At 41.0% G+C, this 23,643-nt stretch overlaps 1 protein-coding gene across 1 annotated transcript in view; it reads right to left on the reverse strand.

Annotated features, from left to right (window-relative positions):
- Positions 1–23,643, reverse strand: part of LOC309564944 (uncharacterized protein) — a 143,380-nt gene that overhangs the window by 73,066 nt on the left and 46,671 nt on the right. The window contains exons 2-5 of the mRNA XM_082269655.1: positions 19,845–19,966; positions 15,932–16,001; positions 14,155–14,224; positions 10,115–10,173 (exon numbers count right to left, since the gene is read on the reverse strand). Coding sequence (XP_082125781.1) covers positions 10,115–10,173; positions 14,155–14,224; positions 15,932–16,001; positions 19,845–19,966 — 321 coding nt within the window. The remainder of the gene's footprint in view (positions 1–10,114; positions 10,174–14,154; positions 14,225–15,931; positions 16,002–19,844; positions 19,967–23,643) is intronic.

Genomic DNA, 23,643 nt, shown 5'->3' on the forward strand with positions numbered 1-23,643 from the left:
TTCATCTGTTAGTATCACAGAGGAGGGGGAGCGGAATGGCTGCAGTTACAGTGTGTGGGAGCTGATTGGAGGAAAGGAACACACACCCATCCACACAGCAGAAGAACTGTTTTGTGAATAGACAAGCTCTGTGTTGAGCTCTCTCCCTGACACAAATTTTATCTCATGTGTTCGGGAAACTTCTCAGAAGTGACTCATGCGGATAACAGAGGAACAAAGATAGAAACAACACTAAAGCTGGCTATACACTATACAGTTTTTATACAATTTTCTTGTACAACTTTGTTTAAGATTTACCAAAACCATATAATATGAGGTCAAACTTAAACACTCTCAAATTGTATGCAATCAGGCAGACCTTTGCACTATGTAGTTGAAGGTAAATCTAAAGAAAATTTAACAACAAAAACTGTATAATGTTTATCCAGCTTTAGAGCTTTGGAGAGGGATAATTAAACACTACAGATCTACAGTGCATCCGGAAAGTATATACATTGCTTTACTTTTTCCACCTTTTGTTATGTTACAGCCTTATTCCAAAATGGATTAAATTGATTATTTTCCTCAAAATTCTACAAACCAGACCCCATAATGACGACGTGAAATATGTTTGTTTGAAATCTTTGCTAATTTAATTAAAATAAAAAAACGAACAAATCACATGTACATACAGTAAGTATTCACAGCCTTTGCTCAATACTTTGTTGAAACACCTTTGGCACCAATTACAGCCTCCAATCTTTTTAAATATGATGCTTCAAGCTTGGCACACATATTTTGTGGGCAGTTTCTCCCATTCTTCTTTGCTGGACCTCTCAAGCTTCATCAGGCTGGATGGGAAGTGTCGGTGCACAGACATTTCCAGATCTCTCCACAGATGTTTAATCAGGTTCAATTCTGGGCTCTGGCTGGGCCACTCAAGGACATTCACAGAGTTGTCCCATAGCAACTCCTTTGTTATCTTGGCTGTGTGCCTAAGGTCGTTGTCCTGTTGGAAGATGAACCTTTGCCCCAGTCTGAAGTCCAGAGTGCTCATTGCTGTATTCAGCTTTCTCTTGATCCTGACTAGTCTCCCAGTTCCTGCCACTGAAAACATCCGCACAGCATGATGCTGCCAACACCATGCTTCACTGTCAGTATGGTACTGGCCAAGTGATGAGTGATGCCTGGTTTCCTCCAGACATGACGCTTGCCATTCAGGCCAAAGTGTTCAATCTTTGTTTCATCAGACCAGAGAATTTGGTTTCTCATGATTTGAGAGTCCTTCAGGTGCCTTTTGGCAAACTCCAGGTGGGCAGTCATGTGCCTTTTACTGAGGACTGGCTTCCATCTGGCCACTCTACCATCATGCCTGATTGGTGGAGTGCTGCAGAGATGGCTGTTCTTCTGGAAGGTTCTCCTCTCTCCACAGAGAAACACTGGAGCTCTGTCAGAGTAACCATCCGGTTCTTGGTCACCTTCCTGACTAGGGCCCTTCTCCCCCGATCGCTCAGTTTGGCCAGGCAGCCAGCTCTAGGGAGAAACCCAGTGGTTCAAAACATCTTCTTTTTATGGATGATGAAGGCCACTGTGCTCATTGTGACCTTCAATGCTGCAGAATCTTTCTGTACCCTTCCCCAGATCTTTGCCTCGATACAATCCTGTCTCGGAGGTCTACAGACAATTCCTTGGACTTCATCGCTTGGTTTGTGCTCTGACATGCACTGTTAATTGTGAGACCTTATATAGACAGTTGCATGCCTTTTCCAAATCATGTCCAATCAACCTAATTTACCACATTGGTGGACTCTAATCAAGTTGTAAACATCTCAAGGATGATCAGTGGAAACAGCATGCACCGTAGCTCAATTTTGAGTGTCATGGCAAAGGTTATGAATACTTACAGTATCTCACAAAAGTGAGTACACCCCTCACATTTCTATCAATATTTTAGTATACCTTTTCAGATGACAACACTGAAGAAATTAGACTTTGCTACAATGTAAATTAGTGAGTGTACAGCTTGTATAACAGTGTAAATTTGCTGTCCCCTCAAAATAACTCAACACACAGCCATTAATGTATAAACCGCTGGCAACAAAAGTGAGTACACCCCTAAGTAAAAATGTCCAAATTGGGCCCAAAGTGTCAATATTTTTTTTTTTCTTCTCCCTCTTTTTCATCGCGATTTGGTATGTCTTCATGAGGACAGTGACAACAGAAGAAAGTTGTTGGTCTTCTTTGGGGTTATATTTAAGATTCATTTTCCTGCTGTTTCTTAGCTAAATGGAAAGCTAATTTTTCAGCTGTATTTCCACCCTTCCATAGGTGTGTAATAATTGCTCTTCAACAGATGAGTCTGCCTCCCTATGCTTCCCTATACAAATGCTTTATTCCTATGTATCCAACATATTCTCTCTATGATTTGCTGCCCTTGGGCATTTTGTTCCCACGCCTCATTTTACACTGTTTCAATATGCCACTATTCGACTGTTTACTGATCTGCCATAGCTCATTTAATATTTTGTCTATTGTCTCTGTGATGGGTTTTATGTCTACCTGTACCCGTTTTTCAATATAAATTTTATGGAACTAAAAACCTAAAATGCCTGCTAGGCTCTTGCTAGCAATAGGACTTCCATTTTTGTTAATTGATGCCAAAAATGTAATGTTTTTCTTAAAATGGGGCAAATAATTATTATGCCCCTTGCACTGATATCCCTTTTGAAATCTTGCATCCTTAGAGCTACAGATTTAAATTCCATGCTGTTATTGAGCCAAACACATTAAAGGCAAAACTTTTTTTTTTTTTGTTTTATTATCCATTATCATTGAAAGTGAAAGTAAACGAAAATCACAATTTTGGGTTGTCCCCAGAAAAGTAACAGAAGGGAAATCTTCCAACAGGGATACTAGTTCTGGTGACCTGGGGGGTCTCCAAGGAATTCCCTTAATTTGCAGGGATTTCCTCTCACTTCCTGTATAACTATGGTACAGGAAGTGAAAGTAATCTCCGCAATGGGACACAGATAGCAAACAAAAAAAATCTGACAGGGGATATAACCTTCCCTTGCTCTATCCAAAATTTAAAAAAAAGAAATTGTATCATACTTATCATAATTTTCTTTTCCTGGTGCCTATCCATGGCAGCATACGTGTGATAGTAGCCTGGCCTACTTACGCCCACAGGACCAGTGCATAGCTATAAAAAGTTAACACCTACACAACAGCCCATTCCCTGTACATCGCTAGGAACGAACTGGATGGGTTCGGTATGCTGCCATGGATAGGCACCAGGAAAAGAAAATTACAGTAAGTACGATACAGTTTTCTGTTTTCCTGGTGCCTACATGGCAGCTTACGTGTGATAGATCAATAACTAGCAATCAGGGTGGGAATCTTCAGCAAATTCCATCATAAAAAAATGAGTAAGCTACTGGCTTCCTGCCAAAGACAGGTGTAATGAGGACTACTTGGCCCATTAGTAGTGCTGAATAAATGTGCTAAAATGGAACCGGATTGGCTCCCCTGCCTGTCATGTTGGCTGATATCTCTGCATAAGGTGCCCACTGTGTTCAGATGTTGCTGGAGGAACAAACAGCAATTACTTTTGGTGGCTGCAGCCCGCCCATATAGCAGGACCTTAAAATTTACTTTAGGAACCTCAAGGTGATTGTGCGCTGGAGCCTTCTACCATTGTTGGTTTCGAAGGAGCTAGCAATAGCTACTTTGGCTAGCTAATGACTATTTGCAAGTGTGCCATCATTGATCTGGTTGCATTGAAGAAGTACTTTACACAAGTCGGACAAAGCAGTCTCACTACAGGATAGGCAAACAAACGCCCACAGGCTCCTGATGCCCCGACAGCAAGGCTGTGAACTTCCTGCAGCTTGAAGAGCTTCCTCAATATTTCTTATACCAGACGCTGGCTTCGGATATGGACGAATGTCTGCCTGGTAGAAAAACAATTGAGCACAATCTGTAATACACTCCACATCTGCAACAACATGCAAATCCCCAGGACAGGCCCCCGGAGCGCACCCCCTCAAGGGGGACACGCCACCGAAACCTGCCCCAAAAAAATGACAGCACAGATGGGAAAAGGACAATGGACAACACTCAAATGCTCCCACAGCAAGTGTGTTAATGTGGGTACAATCCCCCCAAGCCCCTGGTAGAACACAGAGAATAGGAGATAGAAGCTTAGGTGGTAGCCTTGCTGATCTGAGAAACTGTAGTCTGCAGCCAAAAGCTCAGGATGCTCTCATGGATTTAGTAGAGTGCATCTTGTCAGGACAGGATGGAACCTGAACCCTAGACCATAGAGTTTGTTGGTCTGCTGAGTCAACTTGACATCATGTAGCCAGAAAACGGAGCATCAGTACAAGATCCATCTTGAAATACAAGAGGAAAGTAAAGGCTTAAAGATAAACTTTCCAACATGACCACATCCAACCACGAGACTGAAACTTCCTTTGGGTGAACTGGATGCAGATCAAAGAACTGAATAAGGATGTCCTGTTTTGTGGAGACAGAAACTAATCGGAGAAGATGGAGAACAGGGTTCTAACAACCTTGTCTTATGTTAAACCTGTGAAAGGTTCCATGCCAGACAAGGTCACCAGTCTTTAACAGTCACCTCTCCAAATGAAGGCTATGACTGAACTACTTAGGATCCCACAAAGGGGCAGCAATATTAAAAGCCAAATGCTGACCTAGGCGCAGCCTCGGAGGACTTGTCCAGCAAAGAAACTTTTGGGGAGAAAGTCCTGAGGCTTACACCAAGATAAGCAATCACTACATGTCCACTTAACTTAACTTAAGACCAGGGGCGGACTGACAACTCATGGGGCCCCCGGGCAATAAGAGATCATGGGGCCCCCTGTGTCCCCGTCCACACTCAAGCCACACCTACACAAAGCCCGCCTACATCTTGCACTGTCCATATTACGTGTTAGTCACATACATTAAATAAAGTGCAACAAAGGTACATTTCCAGAATTAAGGTTTTCATAAATTAACACAATATAACAAGAGCAACAAATGTCTTCTTAGCTGAACGGTTAAATAAAAAAGACCACCACTGTAGGGAGCATTTTTCCTACTCACCACCAATGGAAGGGACATTCTTCCCACTGATCACCAATGGAAGGGACATTCTTTCCACTGACCACCAATGTAAGGAGCATTCTTCCCACTGACCACCAATGTAAGGGACATTCTTCCCACTGACCACCAATGTAAGCAGCATTGTCCCCACCAAAGTATACAGATGTCAGTATTATGGGAAAAGCCGCAGTGTACACATAACGCCGTAGGAGGAGGGCAGAGAGGGACGCTGTGGGAGGAGGGCACAGAGGGACGCAGAGGGGGGACGCCGTGGGAGGAGGGCACAGAGGGACGCTGTGGGAGGAGGGCACAGAGGGACGCTGTGGGAGGAGGGCACAGAGGGACGCTGAGGGAGGAGGGCACAGAGGGACGCTGTGGGAGGAGGGCACAGAGGGACGCTGAGGGAGGAGGGCACAGAGGGACGCTGAGGGAGGAGGGCACAGAGGGACACTGAGGGAGGAGGGCACAGAGGGACGCTGGCACAGAGGGACACTGAGGGAGGAGGGCACAGAGGGACACTGAGGGAGGAGGGCACAGAGGGACGCTGTGGGAGGAGGGCATAGAGGGACGCTGAGGGAGGAGGGCACAGAGGGACGCTGAGGGAGGAGGGCACAGAGGGACGCAGAGGGGGACGCCGTGGGAGGAGGGCACAGAGGGACGCTGAGGGAGGAGGGCACAGAGGGACGCTGAGGGAGGAGGGCACAGAGGGACACTGAGGGAGGAGGGCACAGAGGGACGCTGGCACAGAGGGACACTGAGGGAGGAGGGCACAGAGGGACGCTGAGGGAGGAGGGCACAGAGGGACGCTGAGGGAGGAGGGCACAGAGGGACACTGAGGGAGGAGGGCACAGAGGGACGCTGGCACAGAGGGACGCTGAGGGAGGAGGGCACAGAGGGACACTTAGGGAGGAGGGCACAGAGGGACGCTGGCACAGAGGGACACTGAGGGAGGAGGGCACAGAGGGATGCAGCATCTTTTGATTTGGGGGAGAGGGGGGTAAGAGGATATGTATTGGGGGGTGCTTTGGAAGGAGAGATGACACCCCTCCCCCCACTAGCAGAAGTACTCTCTCCTCCCAAAGCACCCCCAATACATATCCTCTAGCCCCCCCCATCACTCCATCATGTGTGCTACTTGCCCTTCCCCCCTTTCTGGTTACCGTGACCCCCCCTCCACTGTATCTATAACTATACACAGACCTCAGATCCTCAGCGTGGCTCTGGCAGTGAAATCTTCCTCCTCCCGGGTTCCTTCTGTCTGTTTACATCCGAAGGGGGCGGGGGATGCTCAGTAAGATGTGCGGGCTGCCAGTGGGGAGAGAGGTGTCTTACAGGAGGATGATAGCTGCGAGTGGGACACCGGGCTGCAGATGTCCCGTGTGCCCCCTCCCCCTCCCTTTGGCAGCGCTGTGTGTGATAGTACACACACACTGACTGACCTGCTGCACACGAGGCTCTGCAAAAACTTTTCTGCACTCTGCAGCTCTCTCGCCAGCTGTCCCTTGTGACAGGAGGTATGCAGTGGCCACTTCCCGTCCAGGGACGGACGGACTGAGCCTCTCATGGGGCCCCCCTCTGACGCCGGGCCCTCGGGCAATGCCCGAGTGCCCGAATGATCAGTCCGCCCCTGCAAGACTTAACATGAAGAAGTAGACCTCCCTCAATGGATACACTCACTTCTGGGAGGCAAGCTCCAGACATGGACAGCTCTTCATAGCCCTGGCTGCACTGCTTTATGTGGGGCTACTTAGCACCCAGTTTTTCGCCCTAAAAATCCACAGAAGGGGTTCCCTGCCTTATCAGAGCATTTTGCGTCCCAAGGTCAGGGACCTTGCTACAGGAGAGGCTTAACCTGTGTGGAAAACCACCAAAGGTGACAGGTAAGGGTTTCTTCTCTTCACACTGGCTGTGAGTTCCGTGAGGACACAAAAGGGAATGGGCTGTTGTGTGGGTATTAACTTTTTATAGCTATGCACTGGTCCTGTGGGCAGAAGTAGGCAGGGCTACTATCACACGTATGCTGCCATGGAGGCACCAGGTAAGAGTTATGCCTATAGTTCTACTTTAAGGGCCTGTTTACACTAACGTGTTGTGGTAATGCACTTGTTACTACAACACATGTAACACACAATACGTTCCTATGTTGCATTACTGTTCATTTTGAATGGCACCCCAACGCACCTTCATTACAGAGTGTTGTTACAAAAAGGATCACATCCGATTTTTTGCACGTTAGGGTATGTTGGAAGCTCCTTCATTTCAATGAGCTGCCCCAATGCAATGCACTTTAATGTGTGACATAATACGTGTTAACACACTGCAAAGATGTACATGAACTCTAAAATACATGATATTTCAAAGTTATATTTTAACGTATAACTAAAGGCTAAACTTTCTTTTTATATTTTTGGATAGAGTAGAAATGGACCTCTTGTCAGGTTTTTAGTACTGTTTGTGCCTCCATTGGGGAGATTCACCCTCTCCATTTTTCCTGTTTTCCATTATCACTGGAAGTGAAAGTAAAAGAAAATCCCAAATTTTGGGGTGTCTTCAGAGCAGTAATGAAAGGGAAATCCTCCAATGGGGACACAAGTTCTGGTGACCCTGGTGACACCCGGGATTTCCTCACTAGAGGGATTTTCCCTCACTTCCTGTTTTGGCTGTGGGACAGAAAGTAAAGGGAAATCTCCCTAATGGGACAGAGATGGCAAAAATCTGACCTGGGTTATAACCATCCCTTACCCTATCCAAAATGAAAAAAAAATTCCCTTTAGTTCTACTTTATTTTTATTTTATTTTTTTAGTCCCAGAGCTTATTTCTCCTTATACCCCTGATACAGACAAATGTTTTGTCATTGCATAAAGACACAGACAGCTCTTGCATTTTCAAATCAGTCCTGGCTGTTATGTGCTTCGAGAGCAGCTTTTTGCCTGACACACGGGGAATGCGTGTCTATACCTGTCTGGCCTACGCAGACAGGCTGTCAAGCCAGAACCAGAGTCTCAGTGCACTTTTACATTTTTTTGGGGGGGATTTTGCCAATTTAAACACATTTATTTGTATTTTCTATGTTTTATATCAAAAAGTATGCCTTTTTCTGTAATTTTTTCCCAGCAAAACTTTACATTTTTTTGTGAATCACCATATATCTACCCTTTTTTGTCTAAAATCATATCACATATGGGCATTTTTTATTTAATGTATCAGAATGGTAAAGCTAAAAGTGAAAGCTTGTTTTGTACTTTAAGAAAACTTTTTTCACCTTTTGATGCTACAAAACAAATGTGTTTACGGAAACAAACAGCAGGACAGTTACATTTTTGTAGGTTTACAATCACTAAAATTTCAGATGGCATTTTGTTTGTTCATGTGAAGGTATGATGCAATAAACACAAATGACATCAAGAGCATCCAGCTTAATTGATGGGACCTAAGAATTAATGTAGAAAGGAATGTTTTTTTTTTCTAATTTCAATTGATTTATTTATTATTGTATATTTATGTTATTCTTTTTCTTTTTATATATACAGAAAAAAATGACAACGTTGTCACAAATATTTTTATCTATGGTCTGGTGAAGGTTTTGTATTGTATTCGATTTGCCAATAAAATATTTGTATTTGTTATAAGCCGCTGAATATCTCTATGGAGCCTCTGTTTTGACACTAGGTTTGCTTTGCACCTGGGTAAATTTTTTTCTGTATATCATGTGCCTGGCCCTGGAAATCCCACCTATACTCATGGTGCGTCAACTATAATTCTTACTGTACAGTATATATTGCTTAAGTGATGCAATTCCCTTTTTTATTTTTATGACCATTCATTTTATATAACAGCTTTTAATATTATTAATAATTTACTGTGCCTTGAAAAAGTGTTCATAACCCTTGAAATTTTCCATATTTTGTCATGTTACAACCAAAAATGTAAATGTATTTTATTGGGATTTTATGCAATAGACCAACACAAAGTGGCACTTTATTGTGAAGTGCAAGGAAAATGATAAATAGGTTTTCAAAATGATTTACAAATAAATATCTGAAAAGTGTGGCATGCATTTGTTTTTAGCCCCCTTTACTTTGATACCCCTAACTAAAATCTAGTGGAACCGATTGCCTTCAGTCACCTGATAAGTAAAAAGAGTCTACCTGTGTGTAATTTAGTCTCAGTATAAATACAGCTGTTCTGTGAAGCCCTCAGAGGTTTGTAAGAGAACCTTAGTGAACAAACAGCATCATAAAGGCCAAGGAACACCCCAGACAGGTCAGGGATAAAGTAGTGGAGAAGTGTAAAGCAGGGTTAGGTTAGGTTAAAAAATATCCCAAGCTTTGATACTGTTTAATCCATCATTTGAAAATGGAAAGAGTATGGCACAACTGCAAACCTTCCAAGACATGGCTGTCCACCTAAGCTGACAGGCCGGGCAAGGAGAGCATTAATCAGAGAAGCAGCCAAGAGTCCAATGCAGAGATCTAAAGCTAAGGTCGGAGAATCTGTCCACAGGACAACTATTAGTCGTGCACTCCACAAATCTGGCCTTTATGGAAGAGTGGCAAGAAGAAAGCCATTGTTGAAAGAAAGCCAGGGGACCTGGGAGCACATATTGAGCAGCTTCTGGGGTGTAATTATATACATATCCGTGGTGCAGGTAAAACTTTATTTCTTTTGAATTTTGTTACAGTGTATATTGGTTATATATTTTTAAATACATATTGTTCTTGTTTAACCCTGTTTTTGGTGTTTTTATAGTGTTGTATTACAATTTACAAGATACATATCACTATGCTTGTTACAGAAACACAACTTTAGTACTGTATGGAGGAGAAAGCTACCTCAGTTCCCAGACAAGCAATGGATGTTACCCTATTGTGTTGTATTTTGCATTGCAGTGTGCTGCCGTAAAGTGCATATTACTGCAACATACAGGGGTGAAGTGCCCACTGTGGTAATGACCTAAGCTTAGTCCAGACATCATCTGCTTGTATAAAAAGGAGTTAAACAAAAATTATTGGTGCTTTAAATTACCTGAACAGCAGCTCCTAATAAAAGTGAAATCAGCTTTTCCATTTCTTGTAGGGAAACATCTAGAAAAAAAGAGTGTAAAGGATTGCTAGTGCAAATAGTACTGGGCAGTGTAGCATATTACATATTATATCACAAAAAACAGCAAAAATGTCTTTCAAATGTAAATGGTTAGCAACTAGGGTTTTTAAAATTCTAAAAATGAGTGTGTTAGTTGATTCAAGAATAGACATTATTTTATTATCAAACTTTTAGCAGTGTCACCAAATATAACCATGACAAGGCATTGGGATGCCCATTGCAAGTGTGCCAATGTTTTTGGAATCTAAGGCAGGCCATAGATGGTGTGAACTTCTTTCCTGCAACCACGGGTTGCAGGAAAGAAATTCACATGATTCTCCTATCAACACAGACAGTGCCAACAGGGGAATCCCTCCTGCCTAGCAATTGTCGGCTTCCCCCACGAGCCCCCGCTGGGAGAAGACAGTGATTATTGCTAGCGGCTACAGCATCGATTGATCAATTTGGTATATTCAGCCTGCCCACACACGGTTCCAATCTTATCTGGTTCCTGCTGAACTGCCCGAGATTCAAACTGTCTATGGCTAGCACTGGAAATTACGTCATCAATATGGCGGCAAAACCGGAAGTAACGTTCCGCCGCTTACGATGTCCCCAATCAATGAAATCTAGCAAAAGGTGAGGGTTGCATATAAATTGGACACAACAGGCTGTATCCTTTGAGCTCCTGATGATGCTCGTGGCGCGAAATGGCAGTGGACCTGGGATATATGCCTGAGGTCCAACCGCCATTCTAGGTTTAGTTTGGCGGCACCCGCAGTAATTGTATTGTATTCTCTATGCACTTTATGGACTATCCTATTGTACCAAACTGCCAGTTTTTCTGCACATTTACTGGCGTTTAGCTTATGTTTGTTTAAGTTTTTATTTGTTTTAATATGTTTTTGGCTAAAATAAATACTACAGTATGAGAATTTATTTTCTTCTCATGTCTAATGATTTATCCTGCTTGACTGATTGGAAATTCCTTAAGAGTTCCATCTTTATGTGTGAGTACCACCGGATTGGTCAGTTCAAGCAGAGATTTTCATAGAGGAAACACATTCATATCCCAACAAGCGATTGCTGTCCTATAGACAACAATTAGTTCTGGTGAGTTTCCATTTAAACCATTCGGTGAAGGCAAGACATCACGGGTGACACCTAAGATCAAATCGCGCACTGGGCAATTTTGTATTTCCTTTTTGCTTTCCCACCTGGATTCAAATACGGACACTTTATTGTGATTTAAGATTATTTATCAATCTTCCTATATTCTTCACAGTTATATTGTTGTTTGTTTATGTAGCGCTGCAACTTTTTATGTTAATCAAAACCTACTCTTTAACACAGACACCAGAGATATGACAAGGATTAAAAGACAGCAGAAACCAATCTGGTTAAACACTGTGCACTTTGATGTACAGTACATGCAGTATAAATGTGGCACTTTTGTTAGCAGGATGCCCATGTTTTAATAATGCCCAATGAAATGTATACACACATTCGAGTTGATGTACTAAATTCATTGAGCATGTTCACTTTGCAAAGTTAATTTACACCTAACTTATGGCAATGCTATGTGACAATTCACTTTGAAAAAAATACCCAATCATGTGCAAGGGAAGTTTAAAAAAACAAGATTATTGATCACCAATGATTCGATAATGGAAGTCTGCACAGCTTCACCCCATTCACTAAAGTAAGTCATTTTCTTTCTTTTAAATATCTTTTATTACGATTTTTCATTTTAAAACAAACAAAATGTACTTTACACAGAAAGTACATCCAAAACCTCTATTGCTAGTGTGTAAAGTTATAATAAAATAATTGCCTTAAACCAGGGCCAGTTAGAGGTTAGAGTGCCCACATCCCAAAGTCGCTAAATACAACAAAAAAAAAAAAACACCTCTAGAACGGGACTTTTAAGGGCAATCGATAAACAAAAGAATGAAGGTTCAAATGAGTATAGAGAAAATACAAAAAGAGAAAAAAAGGGAAAAGGTTCTCAAAACAATCCAAAGTTTATTACATGAGACATATAAAAAGATCCATATAACCAGAGAAGGAACTCCGGAGTTCCTTCTCCGATTATATGGATCTTTTTAAATGTTTGCAAACTGTGCAAAGTTTGATAAACCTATTTGGAGAACCCTACATTGGAAGATAAAATGCTCCTTAAGAAGAGAAGTATTAACCTGAATACACCACTACTCCAAAGTAGTGGGGTAAGCATATATCCATTTCCAAGTTATTAGCTTGCAGGCAATAAAGAGTAGCTTAGAGACAATGATCCTTATCACAGGAGTATATAAATCCTCATCCAGATTTCCCACTGCACAAATTAACGGGTCAAAAGCAAGCTGTATCCGTATTGATAGTGTGTACCATGGCCTGCCAATACTCAAAGCATTATAACTTATTAAGATAATCTCTGCGTAAGCAAAACTATGTGAAAATGGACTTTGCAAAGTGAACATGCTCCACTAAATGAACTACATTGCCTACAAAAGCTCTTCACCCCAATGGTAGTTTCCATGTTTCATTGTTATTGAACACTAGTGAATCACAATTCATTTAATTTAGTTTGCCTTTTCTTTTTTACGCTGATTGATAGAAATATACTATACTTTTAAATGTCAAAGTAAAAACATATTTGCAAAGTTAACTTTTTTCACTTTGACAATAAAGTGTAAGTTAAAAACTTTTTTGTTTTTGTTTTTGGATAGATTGCGGAAGCTTTATTGCTTTTTTTGAGGGCTGTGTCCCCATTCAAGCATGTCAAATTCAGAGGAAAGAGTGGGCTGAAATGAGAGGACCGAATTGTGAAGGGGACAGGGTTATGTCTACTAAGAGTAACACCTACTTAATTCCAGAAAAAGTTCCAGAAACAACTGCAATGTACCATATTTTTTTCCAAGAGACAGGGCCAGAAAACATTTCCTGTAATATTTAGTTAGAAAATTATGTAAGAAAAAGTACTAGAGATTAGAGAACAGCTGGGAGTTGATTGTTTTCTTTTTTTTCCCACCAACATTCTTAACTAAACAGTGAGGGGAAATTCCAACTTTTAAGGTTGTCAGTAGAACAACAGAAAAGGATGAGTGAAGAAACCTATTCCAATGACAGTTGTATAAGAAAGGGAATTACCCTCACTTTGAGGAGATTTCCACTCACTTCCAGTGGCCCCACTGGGAAAGAAAGTGTTGGGACATCTCCCAAATAGGACACAGAGGACATAAAAATTATTTGATAGGAGATTTAAACATTTCCTACTCTATCCAAAAAATAATTTCTTTACATATATACTGTATATAAAATATGTTTTTTTTTCTGTGATACTGTGTAGACTTTTACTTATTTTGTATTTAAAGCCCTCTGCCCATAGCTTTTGTGTATGATAATAAGGGGTTACAGCTGGTAAAAATACAGTTCAAATATTATTGTGCATTGTACAACTCTAAGTTTTGTCTGGAAATGCCACTCTTGTTCCACAGTAGCATACACTAGTGGCATTTAGAGGTAAATATACTTTTATTGTTTTAGAGAAATGTAAAAGTAGAACAACAGTAGGGGCGTAGTCCTTCATAAAGGTTTACAACAGATAACAAGGCTAAGACACGTTTGTAACAAAATTACATTAAATGAAGGAAGTAGAACATCCCTAAAATTTGTAACAAATCGGGGTGCATGGGTTGCACACATGTAAACTTAAAACAAGCAGGGATAGGGAGAGTGAAGGGAAGAGAGAAGGAGAAGAAGAAAAAGGGAAGAAGTGGGATCAAGGGGGAATGAGTTGGGAAGAGAAGGGAGTCTTGGTCAGTCCGCATAACCAGGTATATAAGTGTTGCAATTAGGGGATCAGGTACACTAGTGGCATTTAGACATATTCATCATCCGTTTTAGCAGGATAGTTGTAACCTAAGCCACTGTTTGAGGGCACATCAGGCACGCAGGATAGATATATTAAAAGGTTGTCTCACCTGACACTGGATCCTGGACTATAAGGTGTGTATCTGGCAGTGGCATCAATATCATCTGATGGAGCAAATCCTGAAACATAATGTAATTTATTTATTTGTGTGGTTCATTCACACATGTACAAATAAGAATATAACACCACGACAAAGGTTGAGTACAAGAATGAAGCAATCTATATATTGCCTAATAAATGCATCTATGCTATATTGTCAAAAGTATTGGGACTCCTGCCTTTACACACACGTGAACATTGGTGGCATCCCAGTCCTAGTCCATAGGGTTTAATATTGAGTTGGCCCACCCTTTGCAGCTATAATAGCTTCAACTCTTCTGGAAAGGCTGTCCACAAGGTTTAGGAGTGTGTCTATGGGAATGTTTGGCCATTCTTCCAGAAACACATTTGTGAGGTCAGGCACTGGTGTTGGAAGAGAAGGACTGGCTCACAGTCTGCACTCTAATTTATCCCAAAGGTGTTCTATCAGGTTGAAGTCGGGACTCTATACAGGCCAGTCAAGTTCCTCCACCCCAAACTCGCTCATCCATGTCTTTATGGACCTTGATTTCTGCACTGATCCAAATCATTTGGTGGAGGAGGGATTATGGTGTGGGGTTGTTTTTCAGGGATTGGTTTTGGCCCCTTAGTTCCAGTGAATGGAATTCTTAAGGTATCAGCATACCAACACATTTTGGGCAATTTCATGCTCCCAACTTTTTTGGGAACAGTTTGGGGATGGCCCTTCCTGTTCCAACATGACTGCGCACCAGTGCACAAAGCAAGAAATGGATGAGCGAGTTTGGGGTGGAGGAACTGGACTGGCCTGCACATTCCTGACCTCAACCCAATAGAACACCTTGGGGATGAATTAGAGCACAGACTGTGAGCCATGCCTTCTCGTCTAACATCAGTGCCTGAGCTCACAAATGCGCTTCGGGAAGAATGGTCAAACATTCCCATAGACACTCTTAAACCTTGTGGACAGCCTTCCCAGATGAGTTAAAGCTGTTATAGCTGCAAAGGGTGGACCAACTCAATATTGAACCCTACGGACTAAGACTGGGATGCCATTCGTTTCATGTGTGTAAAGGCAGGTGTCCCAATACTTTTGACAATATAGTCTAATTCATGTCAGCTGAAGTTAAAGCATATAAAAACATTAGTACTAAAACATATTGCAACTTAGCGGTCCATACATATGGAGACTGCATTTGTTTTTTTTAAATAGGCCCCAACAGAAGCTACTAGACAACTATATGTGTACTGTAACAGGCTCCTTGATCTATATCATCACAAACATAATGGGTATGCTGTCTGGGCATCAATTCCAAGATCCACAGGTATACAAAGGTCTAATCTTTACTGTGTACTTTAAAAATGACTGATGCCACCCAATTTTCTGCTATTGTCTATGGTACTTTGTTACTATGGATACATGCTACTTACTGTACTTATGTTAAAAATTCAGTTAAACTTCAGTTAAAATTGGAAGTAAAAATGACTGATGTTACTAAACTGTTTCTTCACAGCTCTGTCATAAATGTTTTTCCTTTAATGTAATTATCCTTTAGTTTTTAAACAGATATGTCTGTATTTGATCCAATCACAGATATCACAATCAACAATATTCATAATTACAAAATTGCAAAACAAGTTTGGAGAAACGTGAGCTGACATAATTTTAGTAAATCCTAAAAAATTACCTATAAGACTTCTGTAATCATAGCCTGGTCATTGGCTGCAGTATTGGACTATGCTATAACAGGGTGCTGGTAAGGAGTTACCTGGTAGTATGATCGTAATCTCAGTTTGATGCTGTGCAGATCCACATTTCCATGGTATGGGCGTGAATCACTAACAAAAAGGAATAATAAAGCTATTTCAGTCAATGTACATGCACTTTTTTTGGTTAAACCTATTACATATACATAGTTACATAGTAGTTGAGGTTGAATAAAGACAATAGTCGATCCAGTTCAATCTGTGTAGGTGTGTGTGGATGTATTCATTTCCCATACCCCTGAATGTTTTGATCTTGGAGATGTGTGTCCAAGAGTCTTTTAAAAGTAGCCATACTCCCCGCAGTTACTACCATTTGTGGAAGAGAGTTCCACAATCTTATTGCCCTTATTGCAAAAAACCCTTTGCGTAGCCTGAGGTTAAATCACTTCTCCTCTAATCGCAATGAATAGCCTTGTGTCCTCTTGCACTCCTTGCAACTGAATAGCTTTTTTTCTATGCTAAGATCACCGTTGAGGTATTTGTAAATCGCTATCATGTCCCCTCTCAGGCGTCTCTTCTCTAGGGAGAATAAATCGACCGCTTGTGAATGCTCCTCATAATTTAGGTCCTCCTATCCCCTAATTAGCTTAGTTGCCCTTCTTTGGACTCTTTCCAGTTCCAGCACATGCTTCCTGAGGATTGGCTACCAGAACTAGACAGAATACTCCAGATGTGGTCAGACCAGTGTTTTATAAAGAATTGATGCTTATTGTTCTCCCACTGACACCAATGATTCAGACTAATTTTACCAGTCCTGTCATTTCACCCAAAAAACTCATTTTTTTAGGGTGTTCTCACAGTGTCCCAGGAGCATGACTAGGTCTTCCAGTGTCCCCCCCTATCTTTCAGCTGCAGCTACCCCTATCTTCCCCAGTCACTTCCGCTCCCATCGCCGGCGTTCAGTTACGGTACATCGTTGCACAGTGCTGAAGGGGTATGGGGCTGGGTGTGCCTTGGTGAGCACAGGGCATTTCACAGAAAAAAAAACAGCTACTTGATAATTTCACTGCCTGGGCCATTGTACAGAAATCTAATGAATTCAGTTAAATGACTAATCATCCTAAAGAATGTGTATTGATTGCATCTCCGAGGATGTGTTTCTAGTGGTGTCACTTCAAAATTGATAGTATTCCTGTGGACTTTGTTTCTGGCAGTGTCACTGTTGAGCTAATCATAACTCTACAGATGTGCTGCAGATGTGGTTCTGGTGGTGGCACTGCCGATATAATTGGATTTCTGTAGAATTTTTTCTGGTGGCATAAATATGGGACTGATTGTGTCTCTGTGCAGCTGCTGGGTAAGGTGGAAGAAGGATTCGGTCCTATATTAAAAGAATTGTCTCCATTGAAAAATCTTTGTATGAGGATTGGAGCATTCATATAGTGAGTTTCTGTAATTAAATTAGCCATACGGTACCTCTTTTTTAGATTTCATCATCTGCTACTGGATCACCTTTTGTACTCCCTGGGGTGATATTTCTGATTTGATAAAATAAAAAGAAATGACTCTGTCTCCTGCCCACTGCCTTTCCAGTTCTCTCTAGGACTGCGGCCTACCCATTACCTAGAGCATTCTCTAAAAGTTTTTCCTGCTATACATCAATACAATACCTAGAACTGAACTGCTAGTAGAGCAAGGAGAGGGAGGGAAGGCCAATATTCTTGGCGCCTGACTTGCCCTGCTACTATACCCATTCTTAAGCTAAGTTTACATGTGGGTCAGTGCTTGCCAACCCTCTGAAAAGCAGTTCTTGGTGGATCGCCTTTCAAAGGCATTTAACAGTTGGTGAGGAGGTAATATGTTGCATCCTGAGTGCCTGTGCTATCCCTGTAAAGGCCACACCACTGGGCTGCAACTGGGTACACATTGCCTGTGGTTGTAGAATGCAAACAATTCACCAATTGAATTGAAAGTGAGTGAGTCAGCACTCACTGACATTAGATGAGATCTATGTGTGATATAGAGAAATAAGAATAAAAGTAAAAATATGCAGACTGATAAGAACAGAGAAAAATAATAATGAAATAATATAATGGTGTTTAGAGTCCATGTAGTCCATAAATGGGTGAGAACCACCGGATAACATGGCCAAAGGAAAAAGAAACAGCTGGTGACTGGACAGAATACAGACAAGATGGCAGCTCCTTGTTGAGGTATTGGATTTCCTCGAGAACAGAGATAAAAAGAGGTCAGTGAGAGTAAAAACAACAATACTTTATTCCAATATCCACTTACATCTTAAAAACTTGCAGACTGCATGTAGGGGTGCTGTGGTATCCTGTGTGGTAATCCAAGATGGTACACAGGGTGGGCTGGAGGGCCACTTAGAATTTCCAGACCCATTGAAGATGACAACTGAGGCTAACGGAATTAGGAAACTCCAAGGCTCCCACCGCCGAGTGACCGAAGGTAAAGCAGCCCAATGTAGAGACAGCCGCTCGCAAAAGCCCAGTCCCGCCGCATGAGAGAGCAGGAGAACTGAGCTGTCACAGGCTCTCATGCACCACTATGGGCTACAAAAAGACAGGGCACACAAGCTGGGGAGGGGGTGGGACGCAATGCCTTTCTGAGGCCCTGTCTCTTCAGGTTTGTAGACGCGATAACTTTTGGGCAAACCAATCAAAATACACTTATTGGGATTTTTTTTTTACCAAAAATATGTAGCAGAATACAAATTGGGGAAATAATTCGATCTCTTTTTTGGGAATGTTATATAGCAAAAAGTGAAAAATATTGTTTTTTTTTTCAGAATTTTCGGAAATTTTTATGTTTATAGCGCAAAAAATAAAAATTGCACAGGTGATCAAATACCACCAAAAGAAAGCTCTATTTGTGGGGAAAAAAAGGACAGCATCGCAAGACAGCACAATTGTCCGTTAAAGTAACGCAGTGCCGAATCGCAAAAAATGGCCTGGTCATTAAGGGGGAAAATCTTCCATGCCAGAAGTGGTTGAGATACAGTAAAACGTGTTTTCTAATTGTTTTTATTCTCATGAAAGGTGCATTCGAATTGGGCTAGTATGACATTTACTTTTGTATTCAATAATTATTACTCTAAGTTTTGATAAAATGGATAAACTATGCCTAATTTACCTATTTCCGAGACTAATGATAGATTATAATAGACAGAAAATAAATAAACAGACAATTATTTCAGTAATGTTTCACTCCTTACAGGGTCATCCTTGATGTTTTCAGGTAAAGATGGTAAATGCCAGAGTTTATGCTGTTAATATACGTATTTTCCAAGTACAAAAAATCTATTACTAATCATTTTAAATTAGGAATGACTAATAAGTCAAATGTGCTATATAATATAAATGTGAAATATTTTAACGAATCTTTAATGCTTGCTGCCCCCTGGAGGAATTTATAGAAAATACAACTAGTCATGACATTGAGAAGTCAGTTTCAGGTTTTGCCTGGAATTGTAGTCAGTGGTGTTTACCTTTGTTGCAAAGTGGGAAAGTACTAGATTACCTAACTACAAAAACGACATTTATATTTTACCTGCCAAGAAATAAGAAAGGAATTCCAGTCTTTGTTTTGGTTGGAGCAGTGAAGCATTTTATTGCTGTTGGCTTGCGCACATTTTCCCTAATTTTCTGTTCTGGAGACATAACAGGAAGTGGAAACCTTACCAAAGTGAGGAAAAATCCCAACTTTCAAAATTTTCACCATCACGGGAGCTGTCATTGGGAAAGTTCTCCAACCTCCTGTTACAGGAACTATTGTCAGTTTTTGAATATTTACTGTTTCACAGAAACTGTGATACACACAGTATGTTATGTTAGGTGAATCTCTAGATATTCAAGAAAAATTATAAATGTAGTTTTTTCTTTCTGACATTATAAAGAATAAAAGTAAAACAAAAAATGATGAGACCTTCGATGACTTTATAGTCCTTCGACTTACACAAAACTCATAATGTAGTGCAGCGTTCCACCTCCTGTCAGTTGCATATATTCTCTAACTGGGTCTCTGAGAGGAGATAAAGGTCCATATTCCAATGCTCGATTTTGCTCGAAGGTTCGGATCTGTTGATAGATGCAAAGAAATAAAGTGTTATTCTGATGGAAATTTTCTTTAACAGGGTCAAATATTGTTGGAATACAGAATTGTATTTTGTGCAACAACTACTCAGCATCAGTATTTTGTAGAATCATATTCTTCAACCAGTAGATGGTAGTGTTTATACATTTGTAGCTGCATCTGTGATATGCTTTTCCCTGACTAAAATTTCCTGTCTGCAGTTAAGCTGCAAGTAAACACATGTGGACCATGCACTGTCTGTTCTGTAGGGCTATAAACAGAATTTTCCAACAGGTTATGAGCCCAGGCCCAGACATCCACCCAGGGAAAAGCTGAGAACCCAGTCATAGCCCAGTCATAACCTGCTACAGCAAGTACAAGATACAGCAACAGAAAGAAGATGTGTTTAGAAAAATGGCCAGTAACACAGCTGCAACAAAGCTTTCATTTGCAAATCTGACAAACCAGAACTACCAGTCTTGGAAATGCAAGATGAAAATGCTGCTATTAAGAGAAGGTATGGGGAAATATATAAATGGAGTCAGACCAGAACACCCTTCGGATGAGTGGATAGAGAAAGATCAGAAAGTTCCGAGCACAATCTCTCTTAGCAAAGAAGATGATCAGATCATACATGTATGTACGTGTGAAACTGCCAAAAAATGTGAGAAGGATTACAAAAGGTGCATGAAAGAACTAATTTCAGCAATAAACTGTATTCAATTAGAAAACTAACAAAGCCAAGATGATGAAAGGCCAGGATATGCAGGATTACATAAGGCACACCTTGAAAATGGTTAAAAGCCTGAAAGTCTCTCTCTCTCTCTCTCTCGGCTTTGTAAAGATTTAGGTGGGATAAAGCCTTCATTCCTATGTCCACACCTTATCTGCTAGCCAGGCCTTATTAGTCTCAGATTTACACAGGCCCTAATATATGTTGAGTTGACTGATACTCGTGGCTCTCTTTACCACTCTCTGCCACATGAGCCAGCTGCTGTGTGAAAAGACACCTGATTACTAAAATGATACAAGGGCTGCCTGTTTGTTTTGGGGAACCCACTAGTGGACACACTGTTAGTCAGGGACTACCTGTGTTTAGTTAGTGGCAAATGCTTTGTTTGTTTTATGCAATTTACTTCCTGTACAAAGCTCTCCTGCACTGAAACTATGTTTGTTTGCTGAATAAAATGGAACATACAGGAAAAATGTTGAAATTAGCTTGACAGAAAGGAGAAACTAGGTGTGATTGGCAAGGACATGCATAAAGACATAATCCACATTTTGCAAAAAAAAATAATAAATGTACCCATATTATTTTTAAAAATGTTCATTTATAGAATGTTTGCACTGGAGCCTGCAAAGCATTGAGTCTGAGTCGATCAGTGCATCACATGAGCAATGCACAGGTTTCTGCAAGCTCTTTCTCGATCCCCAGGTCCATACAGAGTATAGACCTACCATTATATTTCCAGAGGAAGTAAAAATGGACTACAAGTGTGGTGATATAGTGCCTTAAAAAAGTATTTATAGCCCTTGAAATTTTCCATTTTTTATCATGGTACAACAAAAAATGTAAATGTATTTTACTGGGATTTTATGTGATAGACCAACACAAAGTGGCACAATATTGTGGAGTGGAAGGAAAATGATAAATGGTTTTCAACATTTTTTACAAATAAATATCTGAAAAGTGTGGCGTGCATTTGTATTCGGCCTCCCCAAGTCAATACTTTGCAGAACCACCTTTCGCTGCAATTACAGCTTCAAGCCCCAGCCTCAGGTCTTTTACAAACTCTAACAGATTTTCTTCCAAGATTGCCCTGTATTTGTCACCATCCATCCTCCCATCAACTCTGACCAGCTTCCCTGTCCCTACTGAAGAGAAGCATCCCCACAACATGATGATGCCACCACCTCGTTTCACAGTGGGGATTGTGTGTTCAGGGTGATGTGCAGGGTTAGTTTTCCCCCACACAAAGCATTTTGCTTTTAGGTTAAAAAGTTCAATTTTGGTCTGATCTAACCAGAGCACCTTCCTCCACATTTGCTGTGCCCTCCACATGGCTTCTCGCAAACTGAAAACAGGACTTCTTATGGCTTTCTTTCAACATTGGCTTTCTTCTTGCCACTCTTCCATAAAGGCCAGATTTGTGGAGTGCACGACTAATAGTTGTCCTGTGGACAGATTCTACCACCTGAGCTGTGGATCTCCACAGCCCCTACAGAGTTACTATGGGCCTCTTGGCTGTTTCCCTGGTTATTGCGCTCTTTGCCCGGCCTGTCAGTTTAGGTGGATGGCCATGTCTTGGTAGGAGTGAAGATGTGCCATACTCTTTCCATTTTCGAATGATGGATTAAACAGTGATCCATGAGATGTTCAAAGCTTGGAATATTTTTTTTATAACCTAAACCTGCTTTAAAGCTTAATTCCAATTTTGTTGGGAAAAAAACATTCCTCTCTGGGTGATCTTTGTACATTGCAAGGATTATAACAACCTTTGTTGCCGATTCCTACCTTTTCTTATTCTGAAGAAATCACTGTTTGTTCCTCTGTACCCCTGTGCTGAGTGGGTCTAATGGGAGTGGTCTCATAATTATCAATCAGCTTTGCAGCTGTAGAGCAGTAATGAAGAAATTGGCTGGGCCTGCATCCCTTTAGGCATGTTCCTATTGGGAGTAGCTCACCAAAAAATACATTTTTGATCCAGGGGATGCCTGAAATCTGACTGGTATCTTGGGCAGACTTCTGGGAAAATAGGTGAGCCAATCACACATGCAGGAAATTATGTTTCTGGGGGGTGTTCAGTACACATTCTGAGTACAGAACAACTCTATGTAGCCACATTGCATTTTCAGAAAATTACAACGGCTACAGATTGAAAAGGAAGGGTCATTTTTAATAACATTCAATTTCAATAAGACTACAATATGTCGCAATTGTATATGCTACATTATTTTCTCTTTATTTGCTATTCTGTTACCTCACTTCTCCACAACTTTATCCCTGACCTGTATCGTGTGTTCCTTGGCCTTCATGGTGATGTTTGTTCACTAAGGTTCTCTAACAAACCTCTGAGGGCTTCACAAAACAGCTGTATTTATACTGAGATTAAATTACACACAGGTGGACTCTGTTTACTAATTAGGTGACTTCTGAAGGCAATTGGTTCCACTAGATTTTAGTTAGGTGTATCCGAGTAAACGGAGCTAAATACAAATGCATGCCACACTTTTCAGATATTTATTTGTATAACATTTGGAAAACCATTTATCTTTTTCCTTCTACTTCACAATTTATGTGCCATGTTGGGCTGGTCTATCACATAAAATCCCAATAAAATAAATTTACGTTTTTGGTTGTAACATGACAAAATGTGGAAAATTTCAAAGGGTATGAATACTTTATCAAGACACTGTATCACTACACTATTGTAACAGGATAAGTAATCAGCTAAAATATCAGACAAAAAGTAAGTACAGGGTCAGAATGGTAAAAGCATTCATACACTTCAAATAATACAAAATAGATTATGAAAGCTGCACAAACATGGTCACTTCAAAACAATTTCTCCACCTGGGCAGCATCTAGCGGCCCCTCAAAACATCTGGAGTTCCTCAATGGCTCCTCAATCCCCACAAACACAAACTAGTCCTCAAACCCCAGCCCTTGCCCAGCCACATA

Source organism: Pelophylax lessonae, assembly GCF_965119305.1.
Source record: "Pelophylax lessonae genome assembly, chromosome: 10".
NCBI classification, from domain to species: Eukaryota; Metazoa; Chordata; class Amphibia; order Anura; family Ranidae; genus Pelophylax; species Pelophylax lessonae.